Source organism: Tachyglossus aculeatus, chromosome 4, assembly GCF_015852505.1.
Source record: "Tachyglossus aculeatus isolate mTacAcu1 chromosome 4, mTacAcu1.pri, whole genome shotgun sequence".
In the NCBI taxonomy this organism is placed as follows: Eukaryota; Metazoa; Chordata; class Mammalia; order Monotremata; family Tachyglossidae; genus Tachyglossus; species Tachyglossus aculeatus.
In genome coordinates this window covers 299,555-318,055 of record NC_052069.1, presented here as the reverse complement: position 1 = coordinate 318,055, position 18,501 = coordinate 299,555, and the positions used below count along the sequence as shown (strand labels likewise).

The 18,501-nt window shown below is 45.0% G+C and overlaps 1 protein-coding gene across 1 annotated transcript in view; it reads left to right on the top strand.

The window, feature by feature from the left end:
* Positions 1-18,501, top strand: part of MXD4 (MAX dimerization protein 4) — an 87,798-nt gene that overhangs the window by 31,009 nt on the left and 38,288 nt on the right. The window contains exon 3 of the mRNA XM_038745571.1: positions 15,119-15,148. Within this exon, the coding sequence (XP_038601499.1) occupies positions 15,119-15,148 (30 nt within the window). The remainder of the gene's footprint in view (positions 1-15,118; positions 15,149-18,501) is intronic.

Below are 18,501 nucleotides of genomic sequence, written 5' to 3'. Positions count from 1 at the left end.
GGCGCTTGGGAAGTACAAGTTGGCAGCATAAGTCACTTAACATCTCTGGGCCTCAGTTTCCTCAACTGCAAAATGGGGATAAAATAGTAATAATAAGAACAATGTAATAATAATGTAAGAATAATGTAATAATAATGTAAGAATAATAATAAGAATAATAAATACGATTGATTGAATAATGATGATGGCATTTATTAAGTGCTTACTATGTGCAAAGCACTGTTCTAATAATAATAATGTTGGCATTTGTTAAGCGCTTACTATGTGCCAAGCACTGTTCTAAGCGCAGGGGTGGATATAAGGTAATCAGGTTGTCCCACTTGGGGCTCTCAGTCTTCATCCCCATTTTACAGATGAGGGAACTGAGGCCCAGAGAAGTTAAGTGACTTGCCCAAAGTCACCCCCACTGGGGAGGTACCAAGGTGATCAGGTTGTCCCACGGGGGGCTCACAGTCTTAATCCCCATTTTCCAGATGAGGGAACTGAGGCCCAGAAAAGCTAAGGGACTTGTACTTCCCAAGCGCTTAGTACAGTGCTCTGCACACAGTAAGCGCTCAATAAATACCATTGATTGACAAAAGTCACCCAGCTGACAATTGGTGGAGCTAGGATTTGAATCCATGACCTCTGACTCCAAAGCCCAGGCTCTTTCCACTGACTCACGCCGCTTCCTAGTGTATAATAATAATTATTAGTAGTAATAATAATAAGGGTATTTGTTAAGTGGTTACTATGTGCCAGGCACTGTACTTGTACTTCCCAAGGGCTTAGTACAGTGCTCTGCACACAGTAAGCGCTCAATAAATACGATTGAATGAATGAATGCTGGGGTAGATAAAAGTAACTTGGGTTGGACACAGCCCCTGTCCCATATTGGGCTCCCAGTCTCAATCCCCAATTTACAGATGAGGTAACTGAGTCCCAGAGAACTGAAGTGACATGCCCAAGGCAGGGAGCGGCTTCCAGCCGCCACATAGAAGAGCTGCCGTGACCACATTAGAGCAGTGAGGCCTAGAGGGAAGAGCCCGGGCTTTGGGGTCAGAGGTCATGGGTTCAAATCTTGGCTCCGCCAATCGTCAGCTGTGTGACTTTGGGCAAGTCACTTCACTTCTCTGGGCCTCAGTTCCCTCATCTGTAAAATGGGGATTAAGACTGCGAGCCCCCCCGTGGGACAACCTGATCACTTTGTAACCTCTCCAGCGCTTAGAGCAGTGCTTTGCCCATAGTAAGCGCTTAATAAATGCCATCATTATTATTAGTAGTAGTATTATTAGCTGAAGTCATTCCCTAGGAGGCACAAGGACACCCTGAGTGGCTCGCGGGAACACACAGTAAGCGCTTAACAAATACCACAATTATCATTATTATTGTTATTATTATTATTATTATCATCATTATTACTAGCCAAAGTTGTTCCTTTCATTCCGTCGTATTTATTGAGCGCTTACTGTGTGCAGAGCACTGTACTGGGAGGCTCTGAGCAGCTGGAACTCTCCATCTGTCCAAATCAATCAATCAATCGTATTTATCCCACAGCACCTGTATATATGTATATATGTTTGTACATATTTATTACTCCATTTATTTATTTTACTTGTACATATCTATTCTATTTATTTGATTTTGTTAGTATGTTTGGTTTTGTTCTCTGTCTCCCCCTTTTAGACTGTGAGCCCACTGTTGGGTAGGGACTGTCTCTATATGTTGCCAGCTTGTACTTCCCAAGCGCTTAGTACAGTGCTCTGCACACAGTAAGCGCTCAATAAATATGATTGATGATGATGATTATGATTTATTGAGCGCTTACTGTGTGCAGAGCACTGTACTAAGCGCTTGGGAAGTGCAAGTTGCAACATATAGAGACGGTCCCTACCCAACAGTGGGCTCACAGTCTAAAATCTGCAAATTGCAAATCTGCAATTTATTCATTTCTCTTAATGCCTGTCTCCCCCTCTAGACTGTAAGCTCGTCGAGGGCAGGGCGTGCGTCTGTTGTCTTCTCCCAAGCGCTCAGTGCAGTGCTCCACACACGGTAAGCGCTCAGTAAACGCGACGGGCGTCCTGACAGCTGCCGCGGCTGCCATTCAGGAAGGTTTTCGCCCCGACAGGAGGAGTTTATTTTATTTTGTTAGTACGTTTGGTTTTGTTCTCCGTCTCCCCCTTCTAGACTGTGAGCCCGCTGTTGGGTAGGGACCGTCTCTAGATGTTGCCAACTTGGACTTCCCAAGCGCTTAGTACAGTGCTCTGCACACAGTAAGCGCTCAATAAATACGATTGATTGATTGATCGAAAGGTCTGAGAATTGAGGTTTGGGGAGCTCGGATCCCCTGAAGCGCGAAGATAATCTTGGTGGGTAGTCTGGTTCCTGTTGGAAGGGATGGCCTCACGCCGATAGCGAGGCAGGTTTCTTTTTTCAGGCAGGAGGGGAAAGATGGGTAACGAGTGCGAGTTCAGACAGAGAGAGGGAGGAAGGGCAGCTCCCTGAGCCCCCTCCTTCCTCTCCCCCTCTGCATCCCCCCCGGCCCTACCTCCTTCCCCTCCCCACAGCCCCTGTATATATGTTTGTACAGATGTATTACTCTATGTACATATTTACTATTCTATTTATTTTCATCTAGCTTTACTTCTGTTTATTTTGATGACTTAATCATCATCAATCGTATTTATTGAGCGCTTCTATGTGCAGAGCACTGTACTAAGCGCTTGGGAAGTACAAATTGGCAACATATATAATAATGACTTAATAATAACAATGGATTTTATTAAGCACTTACTATGTGCAAAGCAGTGTTCTTAAGCGCTAGGGAGGTTACAGGGTGATCAGGTTGTCCCACGGGGGGCTCACAGTCTTAATCCCCATTTTACAGATGAGGGAACTGAGGCCCAGAGAAGCGAAGTGACTTGCCCAAAGTCACACAGCTGACGATTGGTGGAGTCGGCATTTGAACCCATGACCTCTGACTCCAAAGCTCGGGCTCTTTCCACTGAGCCACGCTGCTTCTCTAGATAGAGACAATCCCTACCCAACAACGGGCTCACAGTCTCATAATAATAATAATAATAATGGCATTTATTATTAATAATAATAATAATGATGGCATTTATTAGGCACTTACTATGTGCAAAGCACTGTTCTAAGCGCTGGGAGGATACAAGGTGATGCGGTTGTCCCACATGGGGCTCACAGTCTTCATCCCTATTTTACAGATGAGGGAACTGAGACACAGAGAAGTGAAGTGACTTGCCCAAAGTCACACAGCTGACAAGTGGCAGAGCAGGGATTTGAACCCATGACCTCTGACTCTAAAGCCCGGGCTCTTTCCCACTGAGCCATGCTGCTTCTATTTATTAAGCGCTTACTATGTGCAAAGCACTGTTCTAAGTGCTGGGGAGGTTACAAGGTGATTAGGTTGTCCCACAGGGGGCTCACAGTATTAATCCCCATTTTACAGATGAGGGAACTGAGGCACAGAGAAATTAAGTGACTTGCCCAAAGTCACACAGCTGACAATTGGCGGAGTGGGGATTTGAACCCATGACCTCTGACTCCAAAGCCCGGGCTCTTTCCACTGAGCCACGCTGCTTCTCTAGATAGAGACAATCCCTACCCAACAATGGGCTCACAGTCTAATAATAATAATAATAATAATGGCATTTATTAAGCGCTTACTATGTGCAAAGCACTGTTCTAAGCTCTGGGGAGGTTATAGGGTGATCAGGTTGTCCCACCGTGGGGGGCGGGGGGGGGGGGGGGGCTCACAGTCTTCATCCCCATTTCACAGATGAGGGAACTGAGGCCCAGAAAAGTGAAGTAATAATAATAATAATAATAATAAACGGCATTTATTAAGCACTTGTCTAGAAGGGGGGAGACAGACAACAAAACAAAAAGTAGACAGGCATCAATAGCATCAAAATAAATAGAATTATAGCTAGATACACATCATTAATAAAAGAGTAATAAATATGTATAAATGTACACAAGTGCTGTGGGGAGGGGAAGGGGTTAGAGCAGAGGGAGGGAGGGAGTCGGGGCGATTTGGGGGGTAGGAGCAGAAGAAAAGGGGGGCTCAGTCTGGGAAGCCCTCCTGGAGGAGGTGAGCTCTCAGGAGGGCTTTGAACACATTCCCTGCCCGCAACAACCTTACAGTCTATCACTGATTGCTTCATTCAGTTGACACCTGTCCACATGTTTTGTTTTGTTGTCTGTCTCCCCCTTCTAGACTGTGAGCCCTTTGTTGGGTAGGGCCCGTCTCTATATGCTGCCAACTTGGACTTCCCAAGCGCTTAGTACAGTGCTCTGCACACCGTAAGTGCTCAATAAATACGGTTGAATGAGTGAATGAATGAGGGGATGGCACCCTTAAACTCACAGGGGGTTGGAGTCACTGTTGCACTGTTGAACCCCCTCCCCAACACCCCGGCCTGCTCCCTTTACTCTACACCCCTTCTCCCCACCCCACAGCACTTGCATATATATGTACATATTGAAAATTATAATTCTGTTTATTTTTAATCAATCAATCAGTCGTATTTATTCAGCGCTTACTGTGTGCAGAATAATAATATTAATGGCATTTACTAAGCGCTTACTATGTGCTGGGGAGGTTACAAGGTGATCAGGTTGTCCCACGTGGGGCTCACAGTCTTCATCCCCATTTTACAGATGAGGGAACCGAGGCCCAGAGAAGTGAAGTGACTTGCCCAAAGTCACACAGCTGACAAGTGGCGGAGCTGGGATTTGAACCCATTTTTTTTGTAGCATTTATGAAGCGCTTACTACATGCAAAGCACTGTTCTAAGCGCTGGGGAGGTTACAAGGTGATCAGGTTGTCCCACAGGGGGCTCACAGTCTTAAACCCCATTTTACAGATGAGGGAACTGAGGCCCAGAGAAGTGAAGTGACTTGCCCAAAGTCCCACAGCTGACAAGTGGCGGAGCTGGGATTTGAACCCATTTTTTGTAGCATTTATTAAGCGCTTACTACGTGCAAAGCACTGTTCTAAGCGCTGGGGAGGTTACAAGATGATCAGGTTGTCCCACGGGGGGCTCACAGTCTTCATCCCCGTTTCACAGATGAGGGAACTGAGGCCCAGAGAAGTGAAGTGACTTGCCCAAAGTCCCACAGCTGACAAGTGGCGGAGCTGGGATTTGAACCCATTTTTTTGTAGCATTTATTAAGTGCTTACTACGTGCAAATCACTGTTCTAAGCACTGGGGAGGTTACAAGGTGATCAGATTGTCCCACGTGGGGCTCACAGTCCTCATCCCCATTTTCCAGATGAGGGAACTGAGGCCCAGAGAAGTGAAGTGACTGGCCCAAAGTCCCACAGCCAACAAGTGGCGGAGCTGGGATTTGAACCCATGACCTCTGACTCCAAAGCCCGGGCTCTTTCCACTGAGCCACGCTGATTTTTATTAATGATGTGTATAGATCTGTAATTCTGTTCATTTATAATGATGCTACTGATGCCTATTTACTTGTTTTGCTGTCTCTCTCCCCCCTTCTAGACTGTGAGCCCATTGTGGGCAGGGATTGTCTCTCTTTGTTGCTGCATTGTACTTCCCAAGCGCTTAGTCCAGTGCTCTGCGCACAGTAAGCGCTCAATAGATACGATTGAGTGAATGAACGAGGGTCTTTGGTTTCACCAGTCCACGAATCAGTGATATTTACTGACCCTGTACCGTGGGCAGAGCACTATACTGAGCGCTTTCGTTCGTTCATTCATTCAATCGTATTTATTGAGCGCTTACCGTGCGCAGAGCACTGTACCGAGCGCTTGGGAAGTACAAGTTGGCAACGTATAGAGACGGTCCCTACCCAACAGTGGGCTCACAATCTAGAAGGGGGAGACAGAATATGATGGAATAATAATCAATCATCAATCAATCATATTTATTGAGCGCTTACTATGTGCAGAGCACTGTACTAAGCGCTTGGGAAGTACAGATTGGCAACATATAGAGACAGTCCCTACCCAACATTGGGCTCACAGTCTAAAAGGGGGAGACATTATTAATATTTATTATTAATAATAATTAATTATCATATTTATAATAATAATAATTATTATAATTAATAATAATATATAATATATATTAATATATTGTAATATTATTAATAATAATAATGTTATTTGGGAAATGCTTACTATGTGGCAAGCACTGTTCTAAGCACTGGGGTAGGTACAAGGTAATCAGATTGTCCCACATGGGGCTCACAGGCTTAATCCCCATTTCACAGGTGAGGTAACTGAGGCCCAGAGAAGTGAAGTGACTTGCCCAAAGTCACACAGCTGACAAGTGGCGGAGCCGGGATTTGAACCCATGACCTCTGACTCCAAAGCCCGGGCTCTTTCCAACAAGCCCCGCTGCTCCGTCCAGAGCCCAGACTCACCCAGATGAGGGGACTGAGTTACCATCTGTCCGAAGCCCGGACTAGCCCAGGCAAGTAAGAGCTGACCTAGGATCAGAAGCAGCGTGGCTCAGAGGAAAGAGCCCGGGCTTTGGAGCCAGAGGTCATGGGTTCAAATCCTGGCTCCGCCAATTGTCAGCTGTGTGACTTTGGGCAAGTCGCTTCACTTCTCTGGGCCTCAGTTACCGCATCTGTAAAATGGGGATGAAGACTGTGAGCCCCCCCCACGGGACAACCTGATCACCTTGTAACCTCCCCAGCGCTTAGAACAGTGCTTTGCACATAGTAAGCACTTAATAAATGCCATCGTTATTATTATTATTATTACAGTTATTATTATTAGGCCATGCTACTTCCCCTCCTTTTCCTTCTCTTTTGTGTGCTTCTCCTCCTCCTCTACCTCCTAGAGAAGTAGCGTGGCTCCGTGGAAAGAGCCCGGGCTTTGGAGTCAGAGGTCATGGGTTCAAATCCCGGCTCTGCCAATTGTCAGCTGTGTGACTTTGGGCAAGTCGCTTCACTTCTCTGGGCCTCAGTTCCCTCATCTGGAAAATGGGGATGAAGACTGTGAGCCCCCCATGGGACAACCTGATCACCTTGTAACCTCCCCAGCGCTTAGAACAGTGCTTTGCACATAGTAAGCGCTTAATAAATGCCATCGTTATTATTATTATTATTATTACAGTTATTATTATTAAGCCGTGCTACTTCCCCTCCTTTTCCTCCTCTTTTGTCTGCTCCTCCTCCTCCTCTACCTCCTAGAGAAGTAGCGTGGCTCCGTGGAAAGAGCCTGGGCTTTGGAGTCAGAGGTCATGGGTTCAAATCTCGGCTCCAAAAGTTGTCAGCTGTGTGACTTTGGGCAACTGACTTCACTTCCCTGGGTCTCGGTGACCTCATCTGTAAAATGGGGATGAAGACTGTGAGCCCCCCGTGGGACAAGCTGATCACCTTTAGACTGTGAGCCCACTGTTGGGTAGGGACTGTCTCTATATGTTGCCAATTTGTACTTCCCAAGCGCTTAGTACAGTGCTCTGCACATAGTAAGCGCTCAATAAATACGATTGATGATCACCTTGTAACTTCCCCAGCGCTTAGAAGAGTGCTTTGCACATAGTAAGCACTTAATAAATGCTATCGTTATTATTATTATTATTATTACGGTTATTATTATTAGACCGTGCTACTTACCCTCCTTTTCCTCCTCTTCTGTCTGCTCCTCCTCCTCCTCTCCCTCCTAGAGAAGTAGCGTGGCTCCGTGGAAAGAGCCCGGGCTTTGGAGTCAGAGGTCATGGGTTCAAATCCCGGCTCTGCCAATTGTCAGCTGTGTGACTTTGGGCAAGTTGCTTCACTTCTCTGGGCCTCAGTTACCTCATCTGGAAAATGGGGATGAAGACTGTGAGCCCCCCGTGAGACAACCCGATCACCTTGTAACCTCCCCAGTGCTTAGAACAGTGCTTTGCACATAGTAAGCACTTAATAAATGCCATCGTTATTATTATTATTATCACAGTTATTATTATTAGGCTGTGCTACTTCCCCTCCTTTTCCTCCTCTTCTGCCTGCTCCTCCTCCTCCTCTACCTCCTAGAGAAGTAGTGTGGCTCAGTGGAAATCAATCAATCAATCATATTTATTGAGCGCTTACTGTGTGCAGAGCACTGTACTATGCGCTTGGGAAGTACAAGTTGGAAAGAGCCCGGGCTTTGGAGTCAGAGGTCATGGATTCAAATCCCGGCCCCGCCAGTTGTCAGCTGTGGGACTCTGGGCAACTGACTTCACTTCTCTGGGCCTCGGTGACCTCATCTGTAAAATGGGGATGAAGACTGGGAGCCCCCCGTGGGACAACCCGATCACCTTGCAACCTCCCCAGCACTTAGAACAGTGCTTGGCACGTAGTAAGTGCTTAATACAGTGCTCTGCACACAGTAAGCGCTCAATAAATGCGATTGATTGAATGAATGAATGAATAAATGCTGGTAGTAGTAGTAGTAGTAGGAGGAGGAGGAGGAGGAGGAGGAGTAGTAGTAGTAGTAGTAGTCCCTGCTGTCTCCCGCTCTCCGGACCAGGGCGGGAATGCCATCCTTCAATTCCTGAGGCAGGATACCTGCTGATGGAGGGAGAGACGGAGAGGGAGGCCTCCAGGAGGCCTTCCCAGACTGAGCCCCTTCCTTCCTCTCCCCCTCGTCCCCCTCTCCATCCCCCCCATCTTACCTCCTTCCCTTCCCCACAGCACCTGGATATATGTATATATGTTTGTACATATTTATTACTCTATTTTATTTGTACATATCTATTCTATTTATTTTATTTTGTTGGTATGTTTGGTTTTGTTCTCTGTCTCCCCCTTTTAGACTGTGAGCCCACTGTTGGGTAGGGACTGTCCCTATATGTTGCCAATTTGTACTTCCCAAGCGCTTAGTACAGTGCTCTGCACATAGTAAGCGCTCAATAAATACGATTGATGATGAGGAGGAGGAGGAAGAGGGAGACAGAGGGACAGAGAGATAGAAACAGGCACGGAACGGGGCCCCGGGGGAGTGTGAAGCCAGTGGAGGCAGCCATATGGCGGGTCACCAAACTGACACGGCCTAGTGGAAAGAGCACGGGAAATATGATTGATGATGATGATGATGATATTTATTGAGCGCTCACTGTGGGCAGAGCCCCGTACTTGGGAAAAGTAAAATGGAGCAGAGTTGGTTGAACTGTTCTCCGCTGACGGTCTCTTCCCTGTTTCCTTTCTGCTGCTCCCTCCTCCTTGGGAGCTTCTCTTTCTAGCTCTCTTCCTCCCTTCAAGGCCCTACTGAGAGCTCACCTCCTCCAGGAAGCCTTCCCAGACTGAGCCCCTTCCTTCCTCTCCCCCTCTTCCCCCTCTCCGTCCCCACATCTTACCTCCTTCCCTTCCCCACAGCACCTGTATATATATATATATGTTTGTACAGATTTATTACTCTACTTATTTTACTTGTACATATCTATTCTATTCTATTTATTTTGTTAGTATGTTTGGTTTTGTTCTCTGTCTCCCCCTTTTAGACTGTGAGCCCACTGTTGGGTAGGGACTGTCTCTATATGTTGCCAATTTGGACTTCCCAAGCGCTTAGTACAGTGCTCTGCACATAGTAAGCGCTCAATAAATGCGATTGATGATGATGATGATTTAGGAGCAGCGTGGCTCAGTGGAAAGAGCCTGGGCTGGGGAGCCAGAGGTTGTGGGTTCTAATCCTGGCTCCCCGACTTGTCAGCTGTGTGACCTTGGGCAAGTCACTTCTTTTAGACTGTGAGCCCGCTGTTGGGTAGGGACCGTCTCTATATGTTGCCAACTTGGACTTCCCAAGCGCTTAGTACAGTGCTCTGCACACAGTAAGCCCTCAATAAATACGATTGATTGATTGATTCTCTGGGCCTCAGATCTCTCAACTGTGAAATGAGGATGAAGACTGAGAGCCCCACGTGGGATAACCTGATTAGGTTGCATCTCCCCCAGCATTATTTATTTAGGGGAAGCAGCGTGGCTCAGTGGCAAGAGCCCCGGCTTGGGAATCAGAGGTCGTGGGTTCTCATCCAGGCTCCGCCGCTTGGCAGCTGGGTGACTTGGGGCAACTCACGTCACTTCTCTGGGCCTCAGTTCCCTCATCTGGAAAATGGGGATTAAGACTGTGAGCCCCCCGTGGGACAACCTGATCACCTTGTATCTCCCCCAGTGCTTAGAACAGTGCTTGGCACATAGTAAGCGCTTAACAAATACCATTATTATTATTATTTCCTGCTTGCCCTTTCTCCCCTCTCAGTAGCCCCCAGCTCTGTCCAGAGTGACAGCGGGGCTTGTGCAGTCATTTCTCTGTATCTATCTATCTATCTATCTATCTATCTATCTATCTATCTATCTATCTATCTATCTATCTATCTATCCATCTATCTATCCATCTAGATAGATAGATAGATAGATATAAACATATATATGTGTGTGTATACATATATACAGGTATATATAATCATACATATGTATATATAAACATATATGTGTATATATATACATGTGTATATATATGTGTATATGTATATATGTATATATATACCTGTATATATGTATATATATACCTGTATATATGTATATATGTTTGTACATATTTATATACATAAATGTATATATATACACATATATATGTATATATACACACACATATGTATATCTACATATATAGATATATGCACATATATATGTATATATACACATATATGTATATATGTGTGTATATATATCTATATATGTATATATATCTATATATGTATATATATACCTGTATATATGTATATATATACACCTGTATATATGTATATATGTACATATTTATTATTCTATTTATTTATTTATTTTACTTGTACATATCTATTCTATTTATTTTATTTTGTTAGTATGTTTGGTTTTGTTCTCCGTCTCCCCCTTTTAGACTGTGAGCCCACTGTTGGGTAGGGACCGTCTCTAGATGTTGCCAACTTGTACTTCCCAAGCGCTTAGTACAGTGCTTCGCACACAGTAAGGGCTCAATAAATACGATCGATTGATTCTCACTTGCCCTTTCTGGCCTCCCGGCTGCCTTCCGAACCGGTTTTCATCCCTCGCACGTTGGGCTCGGCAGACGCCGCTCCTTTGGCTCTTGGTTCGTGCTTGGCTTTGAGCACGCTGAGTTTTGTCTTACAGTTTCTTGCACTGATTAAATGGCCTCCGACTTGGTTTTATTCTCTTTTGTCGTGGGATGTTTTGTCGGGTTTTTTTCTTTCCCCCCTGAGCGGGCGGTCAGCTTTCTCCGGGCCTCTCTTCCTCAAGGGTTTCCCCTCCGCTAGTCACTGGACCGAGGGCCTTCTCTCCTCAAACCCAGCACATCTTTCATTCGTTCATTCGTTAGAGAAGCAGCGTGGCTCAATGGAAAGAGCCCGGGCTTTGGAGTCAGAGGTCATGGGTTCAAATCCCTGCTCCGCCAATTGTTAGCTGGGTGACTTTGGGCAAGTCATTTAACTTCTCTGGGCTTCAGTTACCTCATCTGTAAAATGGGGATGAAGACTGTGAGCCCACATCCCACCTCTGCCAAGCTAGCTCTCTTCCTCCCTTCAAGGCCCTACTGAGAGCTCACCTCCTCCAGGAGCCCTTCCCAGACTGAGCCTCCTCCTTCCTCTTCCTCTCCATCCCCCCATCTTACCTCCTTCCCTTCCCCACAGCACCTGTATATGTGTTTGTTCATATTTATCACTCTATTTATTTTACTTGTACATATCTATTCTATTTATTTTATTTTGTTAGTATGTTTGGTTTTGTTCTCTGTCTCCCCCTTCTAGACTGTGAGCCCACTGTTGGGTAGGGACTGTCTCTATATGTTGCCAACTTGTACTTCCCAAGCGCTTAGTACAGTGCTCTGCACACAGTAAGCGCTCAATAAATAGGATTGATGATGATGATGATATGTTGCCAACTTGTACTTCCCAAGCGCTTAGCACAGTGCTCTGCACACAGTAAGCGCTCAATAAATACGATTGATTGATTTGAAGCCGAGAGTGAGGAGTTTTTGTTTGATACAGAGGTGGATAAGCCAACCATTGGAGATTTTTGAGGAGGGGAGTGACATGCCCAGGGCATTTCTGTAGAAAGATAATCCAGGCAGCAGAGTGAAGTATGGACTGAAGTGGGGAGAGACAGGAGGATGGGAGATCAGAGAGGAGGCTGAAGCGTTAATCCAGTCAATCAATCAATCAATCGTATTTATTGAGGGCTTACTGTGTGCAGAGCACTGTACTAAGCGCTTGGGAAGTACAAGTCGGCAACACATAGAGACAGTCCCTACCCAAAAGTGGGCTCACAGTCTAGAAGGGGGAGACAGAGAACAAAACCAAACATACTAACAGAATAAAATAAATAGAATAGATATGTACAAGTAAGATAAATAAATAACTAGAGTAATAAATATGTAAAAACATATATACATATATACAGGTGCTGTGGGGAAGGGAAGGAGGAAAGATGGGGGGATCGGATGAGTGATTGGACTTCTTCCTGGCCTCCACTGGGGATCGGGCACTTTTGCATTTTCTGTTTTTCTTTGCTAGTGCCCTTCCGGGGCTGCTCGGTTAAGGTGATGTGGTGAGCCCACTCCCATCATCATCATCATCAATCGTATTTATTGAGCGCTTACTATGTGCAGAGCACTGTACTAAGCGCTTGGGAAGTACAAATTGGCAACATATAGAGACAGTCCCTACCCAACAGTGGGCTCACAGTCTAAAAGGGGGGGGACAGAGAACAAAACCGAACATACTAACAAAATAAAATAAATAGAATAGATATGTACAAGTAAAATAAATAAATAAATAAATAGAGTAATAAATACGTACAGACATATATCCATATATACAGGTGCTGTGGGGAAGGGAAGGAGGTAAGATGGGGGGATGGAGAGGGGGACGAGGGGGACAGGAAAGAAGGGGCTCAGTGTGGGAAGGCCTCCTGGAGGAGGTGAGCTCTCAGCAGGGCCTTGAAGGGAGGAAGAGAGCGAGCTTGGCCGATGGGCAGAGGGATTGGGGGCATTCCGGGCCCGGGGGATGACGTGGGCCGGGGGTCGATGGCGGGACAGGTAGACTTGCACGCTCGTAGTGCCAGTGTCGCTCGTCAGACAGGTCAGCTCTGTCTGTGTAAATCAAGAAGCAGCGTGGCTCAGTGGAAAAGAGCCCGGGCTTTGAAGTCAGAGGTCATGGGTTCAAATCCCGGCTCCCCCAACTGTCAGCCGGGTGACTTTGGGCAAGTCACTTCACATCTCTGGGCCTCAGTGACCTCATCTGGAAAATGGGGAGTAAGACTGTGAGCCCCCCCCGTGGGACAACCTGATCACCTTGTAACCTCCCCAGTGCTTAGAACAGTGCTTTGCACATAGTAAGCACTTAATAAACGCCATTATTATTATTATTATTATTATTATTATTATTATTAGCTCTGGGCCTCAGTTACCTCATCTGTAAAATGGGGGTGAAGACTGTGAGCCCCCCGTGGGACAACCTGATCACCTTGTAACCTCCCCAGTGCTTAGACCAGTGCTCTGCACATAGTAAGCACTTAATAAATGCCACTATTATTATTATTATTATCTCTGGGCCTCAGTTATCTCATCTGTAAAATGGGGATGAAGACTGTGAGCCCCCCGTGGGACAACCTGATCACCTTGTAACCACCCCAGTGCTTAGAACAGTGCTTCGCACATAGTAAGCACTTAATAAATGCCACTATTATTATTATTATTATCTCTGGGCCTCAGTTCCCTCATCTGTAAAATGGCGATGAAGACTGTGAGCCCCCCGTGGGACAACCTGATCACCTTGTAACCTCCCCAGTGCTTAGAACAGTGCTTTGCACATAGTAAGCGCTTAATAAATGCCACTATTATTATTATTATCTCTGGGCCTCAGTTCCCTCATCTGTAAAATGGGGCTGAAGACTGTGAGCCCCATGTGGGACAACCTGATCACCTTGTAACCTCCCCAGTGCTTAGAACAGTGCTTTGCACATAGTAAGCGCTTAATAAATGCCATTATCATTATTATTATTATTATTATTATCATCTCTGGGCCTCAGTTACCTCATCTGTAAAATGGGGATGAAGACTGTGAGCCCCCCGTGTGACAACCTGATCACCTTCTAACTGCCCCAACGCTTATGTTGCCAGCTTGCACTTCCCAAGCGCTTAGTACAGTGCTCTGCGCACAGTAAGCGCTCGATAAATATGCTTGATGGATCGATTAGAACAGTGCTTTGTACATAGTAAGCGCTTAATAAATGCCATCATCATTATTATGATCGATGATGATGATAGTGGTGGTGATTTCTGAGTGCTAGTACTAAGCACTGAGATATCAATCAATCATTCAATCGTATTTATTGAGCGCTTACTGTGTGCAGAGCACTGTACTAAGCGCTTGGGAAGTACAAGTTGGCAACATATAGAGACGGTCCCTACCCAACAGCGGGCTCACAGTCTAGAAGGGGGAGACAGAGAACAAAACCAAACATACTAACCATCTCCTCCCCCTCTCCATCCCCCCATCTTACCTCCTTCCCTTCCCCACAGCACCTGTGTATATGTATATATGTTTGTACATATTTATTACTCTGTTTATTTATTTTACCTGTACATATCTATTCTATTTATTTTATTTTGCTAGTATGTTTGGTTTTGTTCTCTGTCTCCCCCTTTTAGACTGTGAGCCCACTGTTGGTTAGGGACTGTCTCTATATGTTGCCAATTTGTACTTCCCAAGCGCTTAGTACAGTGCTCTGCACGTAGTAAGCGCTCAATAAATACGACTGATGATGATGATGATACTAACAAAGTATATTGTAGTAAAGTATTTATCCTGTGGATTTTCAAAGAATAAGAAATGGAACCCAAGTATTTTAAATAGCTGTAAATTACTAAAATCAAGGCCTACTATTTGTTAACCGCGAAAAATGGCAGAGCATACCCATCTACGTGTTTTGTTTTGTTGTCTGTCTCTCCCGTCTAGACTGTGAGCCCGTTGTTGGGTAGGGACCGTCTCTATATGTTGCCGACTTGTGCTTCCCAAGCGCTTAGTACAGTGCTCTGCGCACAGTGAGGTCAGAGTATGTCGGGAAGGGGGGTTTCTGTGGAAAGTGGTTACTGACTGTCCTCTTTGCTCTCTCGAAACAGGTCTTCACACAACGAGCTCGAAAAACATAGGTGAGTACCATCATCATCATCATCAATCGTATTTATTGAGCGCTTACTGTGTGCAGAGCACTGTACTAAGCGCTTGGGCGGTCGGAGATCCCCAGGCTGTTGGGGGTTTGTGTGGGGTTTGAATGAATGAGTTAATGATGTTTATATTTCGATAATTCCATTTATTCCGATGGCATCGCTCTCTCCCCTCCCACCTTCCCCTCCCCGCCGCACTTGTGTATATTTGTACATATTTATCACTCCATTTTATTAATAGTTGGTCCAGTGCTCTGCACACCGTAAGCGCTCAGTAAATACGATTGAATGAATGAGTTAATGATGTTTATATTTCGATAATTCCGTTTATTACGACGGTATCATCATCATCAATCGTATTTATTGAGCGCTTACTATGTGCAGAGCACTGTACTAAGCGCTTGGGAAGTACAAATTGGCAACATATAGAGACAGTCCCTACCCAACAGTGGGCTCACAGTCTAAAAGAGAACAAAAGAGAGAACAGAGAACAGAACCAAACATACCAACAAAATAAAATAAATAGAATAGAGATGTACAAGTAAAATAAATAGAGTAATAAATATGTACAAACATATATACATATATACAGGTGCTGTGGGGAAGGGAAGTCGCTATCTCCCCTCCCACCTTCCCCTCCCCACCGCACTTGTGTACATTTGTACATATTTATTACTCCATTTTATTAATACTTGGTCCAGTGCTCTGCACACCGTAAGCGCTCCGTAAATACGATTGAATGAATGAGTTAATGATGTTTATATTTCGATAATTCCATTTATTCTGATGGTATCGCCATCTCCCCTCCCACCTTCCCCTCCCCACAGCACTTGTGTATATTTGTACATATTTATTACTCCATTTTATTAATACTAGGTCCAGTGCTCTACACACCGTAAGCGCTCAGTAAATACAATTGAATGAATGAGTTAATGATGTTTATATTTCGATAATTCCATTTATTCTGATGGCATCGCTCTCTCCCCTCCCACCTTCCCCTCCCCACAGCACTTGTGTATATTTGTACATATTCATTACTCTATTTTATTAATACTCGGTCCAGTGCTCTGCACACTGTAAGCGCTCCGTAAATACGATTGAATGAATGAGTTAATGATGTTTATATTTCGATAATTCCATTTATTCTGATGGCATCGCTATCTCCCCTCCCACCTTCCCCTCCCCACAGCACTTGTGTATATTTATACAGATTCATTACTCCATTTTATTAGTACTCGGTCCAGTGCTCTGCACACAGTGAGCGCTCAGTAAATACAATTGAATGAGTTAATGATGTTTATATTTTGATAATTCCATTTATTCCGATGACATCGCTATCTCCCCTCCCCACCGCACTTGTGTATATTTGTACATATTTATTACTCCATTTTATTAATACTCGGTCCAGTGCTCTGCACACAGTAAGCGTTCTGTAAATACAATTGAATGAATGAGTTAATGATGCTTATATTTCGATAATTCCGTTTATTCCGATGGCATCGCTATCTCCCCTCCTACCTTCCCCTCCCCACAGCACTTGTGTATATTTGTACATATTTATTAGTCTATTTTATTAATGCTCGGTCCAGTGCTCTGCTTACCGTAAGCGCTCAGTAAATACAATTGAATGAATGAGTTAATGATGTTTATATTTCGATAATTCCGTTTATTCTGATGGCATCGCTCTCTCACCTCCCACCTTCCCCTCCCCACAGCCCTTGTGTATATTTGTACATATTTATTACTCTATTTTATTAATGCTTGGTCCAGTGCTCTGCACACCGTAAGCGCTCAGTAAATACGATTGAATGAATGAGTTAATGATGTTTATATTTCAGTAATTCCATTTATTCTGATGGCATCGCTATCTCCCCTCCCACCTTCCCCTCCCCGCAGCACTTGTGTATATTTGTACATATTCATTACTCTATTTTATTAATACTCAGTCCAGTGCTCTGCACACCGTAAGCGCTCAGTAAATACAATTGAATGAATGAGTTAATGATGTTTATATTTCGATAATTCCGTTTATTCTGATGGCATTGCTCTCTCCCCTCCCACCTTCCCCTCCCCACAGCACTTGTGTATATTTGTACAGATTCATTACTCTATTTTATTAATACTCGGCCCAGTGCTCTGCACACCGTAAGCGCTCAGTAAATACGATTGAATGAATGAGTTAATGATGTTTATATTTCGATAAATCCATTTATTCTGATGGTATCGCTATCTCCCCTCCCACCTTCCCCTCCCCACAGCACTTGTGTATATTTGTACAGATTCATTACTCTATTTTATTAATACTCGGTCCAGTGCTCTGCACACCGTAAGCGCTCAGTAAATACGATTGAATGAATGAGTTAATGATGTTTATATTTCTGTAATTCTGTTTAGTCTGATGCTATTGATGCCTGTCCACTTGTTTTGTTTTGTTGTACGTCTCCCCCTTCTAGACTGTGAGCCTGTTGTTGGGAAGGGATTGTCTCTATCTTTTTGCTGAATTGTACTTTCCAAGCGCTTAGTACAGTGCTCTGCACACAGTCAGCGCTCAATAAATACGATGGAAGGAATGAATGGTGTGTGTCCTTGTGCGTTTGCGTGTGTGTCGGCGGGTTGCGAGTGACGCACTGAATTTCACCCGCTCCATCTCCGCAGGATGGGTGCGTTCTGAGACTTCCGGGGGGAAAGATCACGGCCCGGGTGTCGGAGGACCCGAGTTCTAATCCCGGCTCTGCCACTTGTCTGCTGTGTGACCTTGGGCGAGTCAGCTTCCCTTCTCAGTTGCCTCATCTGGAAAATGGGGATTAGGACTGTGAACCTCTTGTGGGACAATTGACTGTGTCCAGCCGGATTAGATGGTACAGATTGTTCTGACGACTTGACACCCGTCCACGTGTTTTGTTTTGTTGTCTGTCTCCCCCTTCTAGACTGTGAGCCCATTGTTGGGTCGGGACCGTCTCTATATATTGCCAATTTGGACTTCCCATTCATTCGTTCAGTCGCATTTATTGAGCACTTACTGTGTGCAGAGCACTGTACTAAGCGCTTGGGAAGTCCAAGTTGGCAACATATAGAGACGGTCCCTACCCAAAAGCGGGCTCACAGTCTAGAAGGGGGAGACAGACAACAAAACAAAACATTTTTACAGGTGAGGTAACTGAGGCACAGAAAAGTGAAGTGACTAGCCCAAGTTCACACAGCAGACAAGTGGTGGAAGTGGGATAAGAACCTGTGACTCCCAAGCCTGTGTTCTTCCCATTCATTCATTCATTCATCCATCGCATTTATTGAGCGCTTACTGTGTGCAGAGCACTGGACTAAGCGCTTGGGAAGTACAA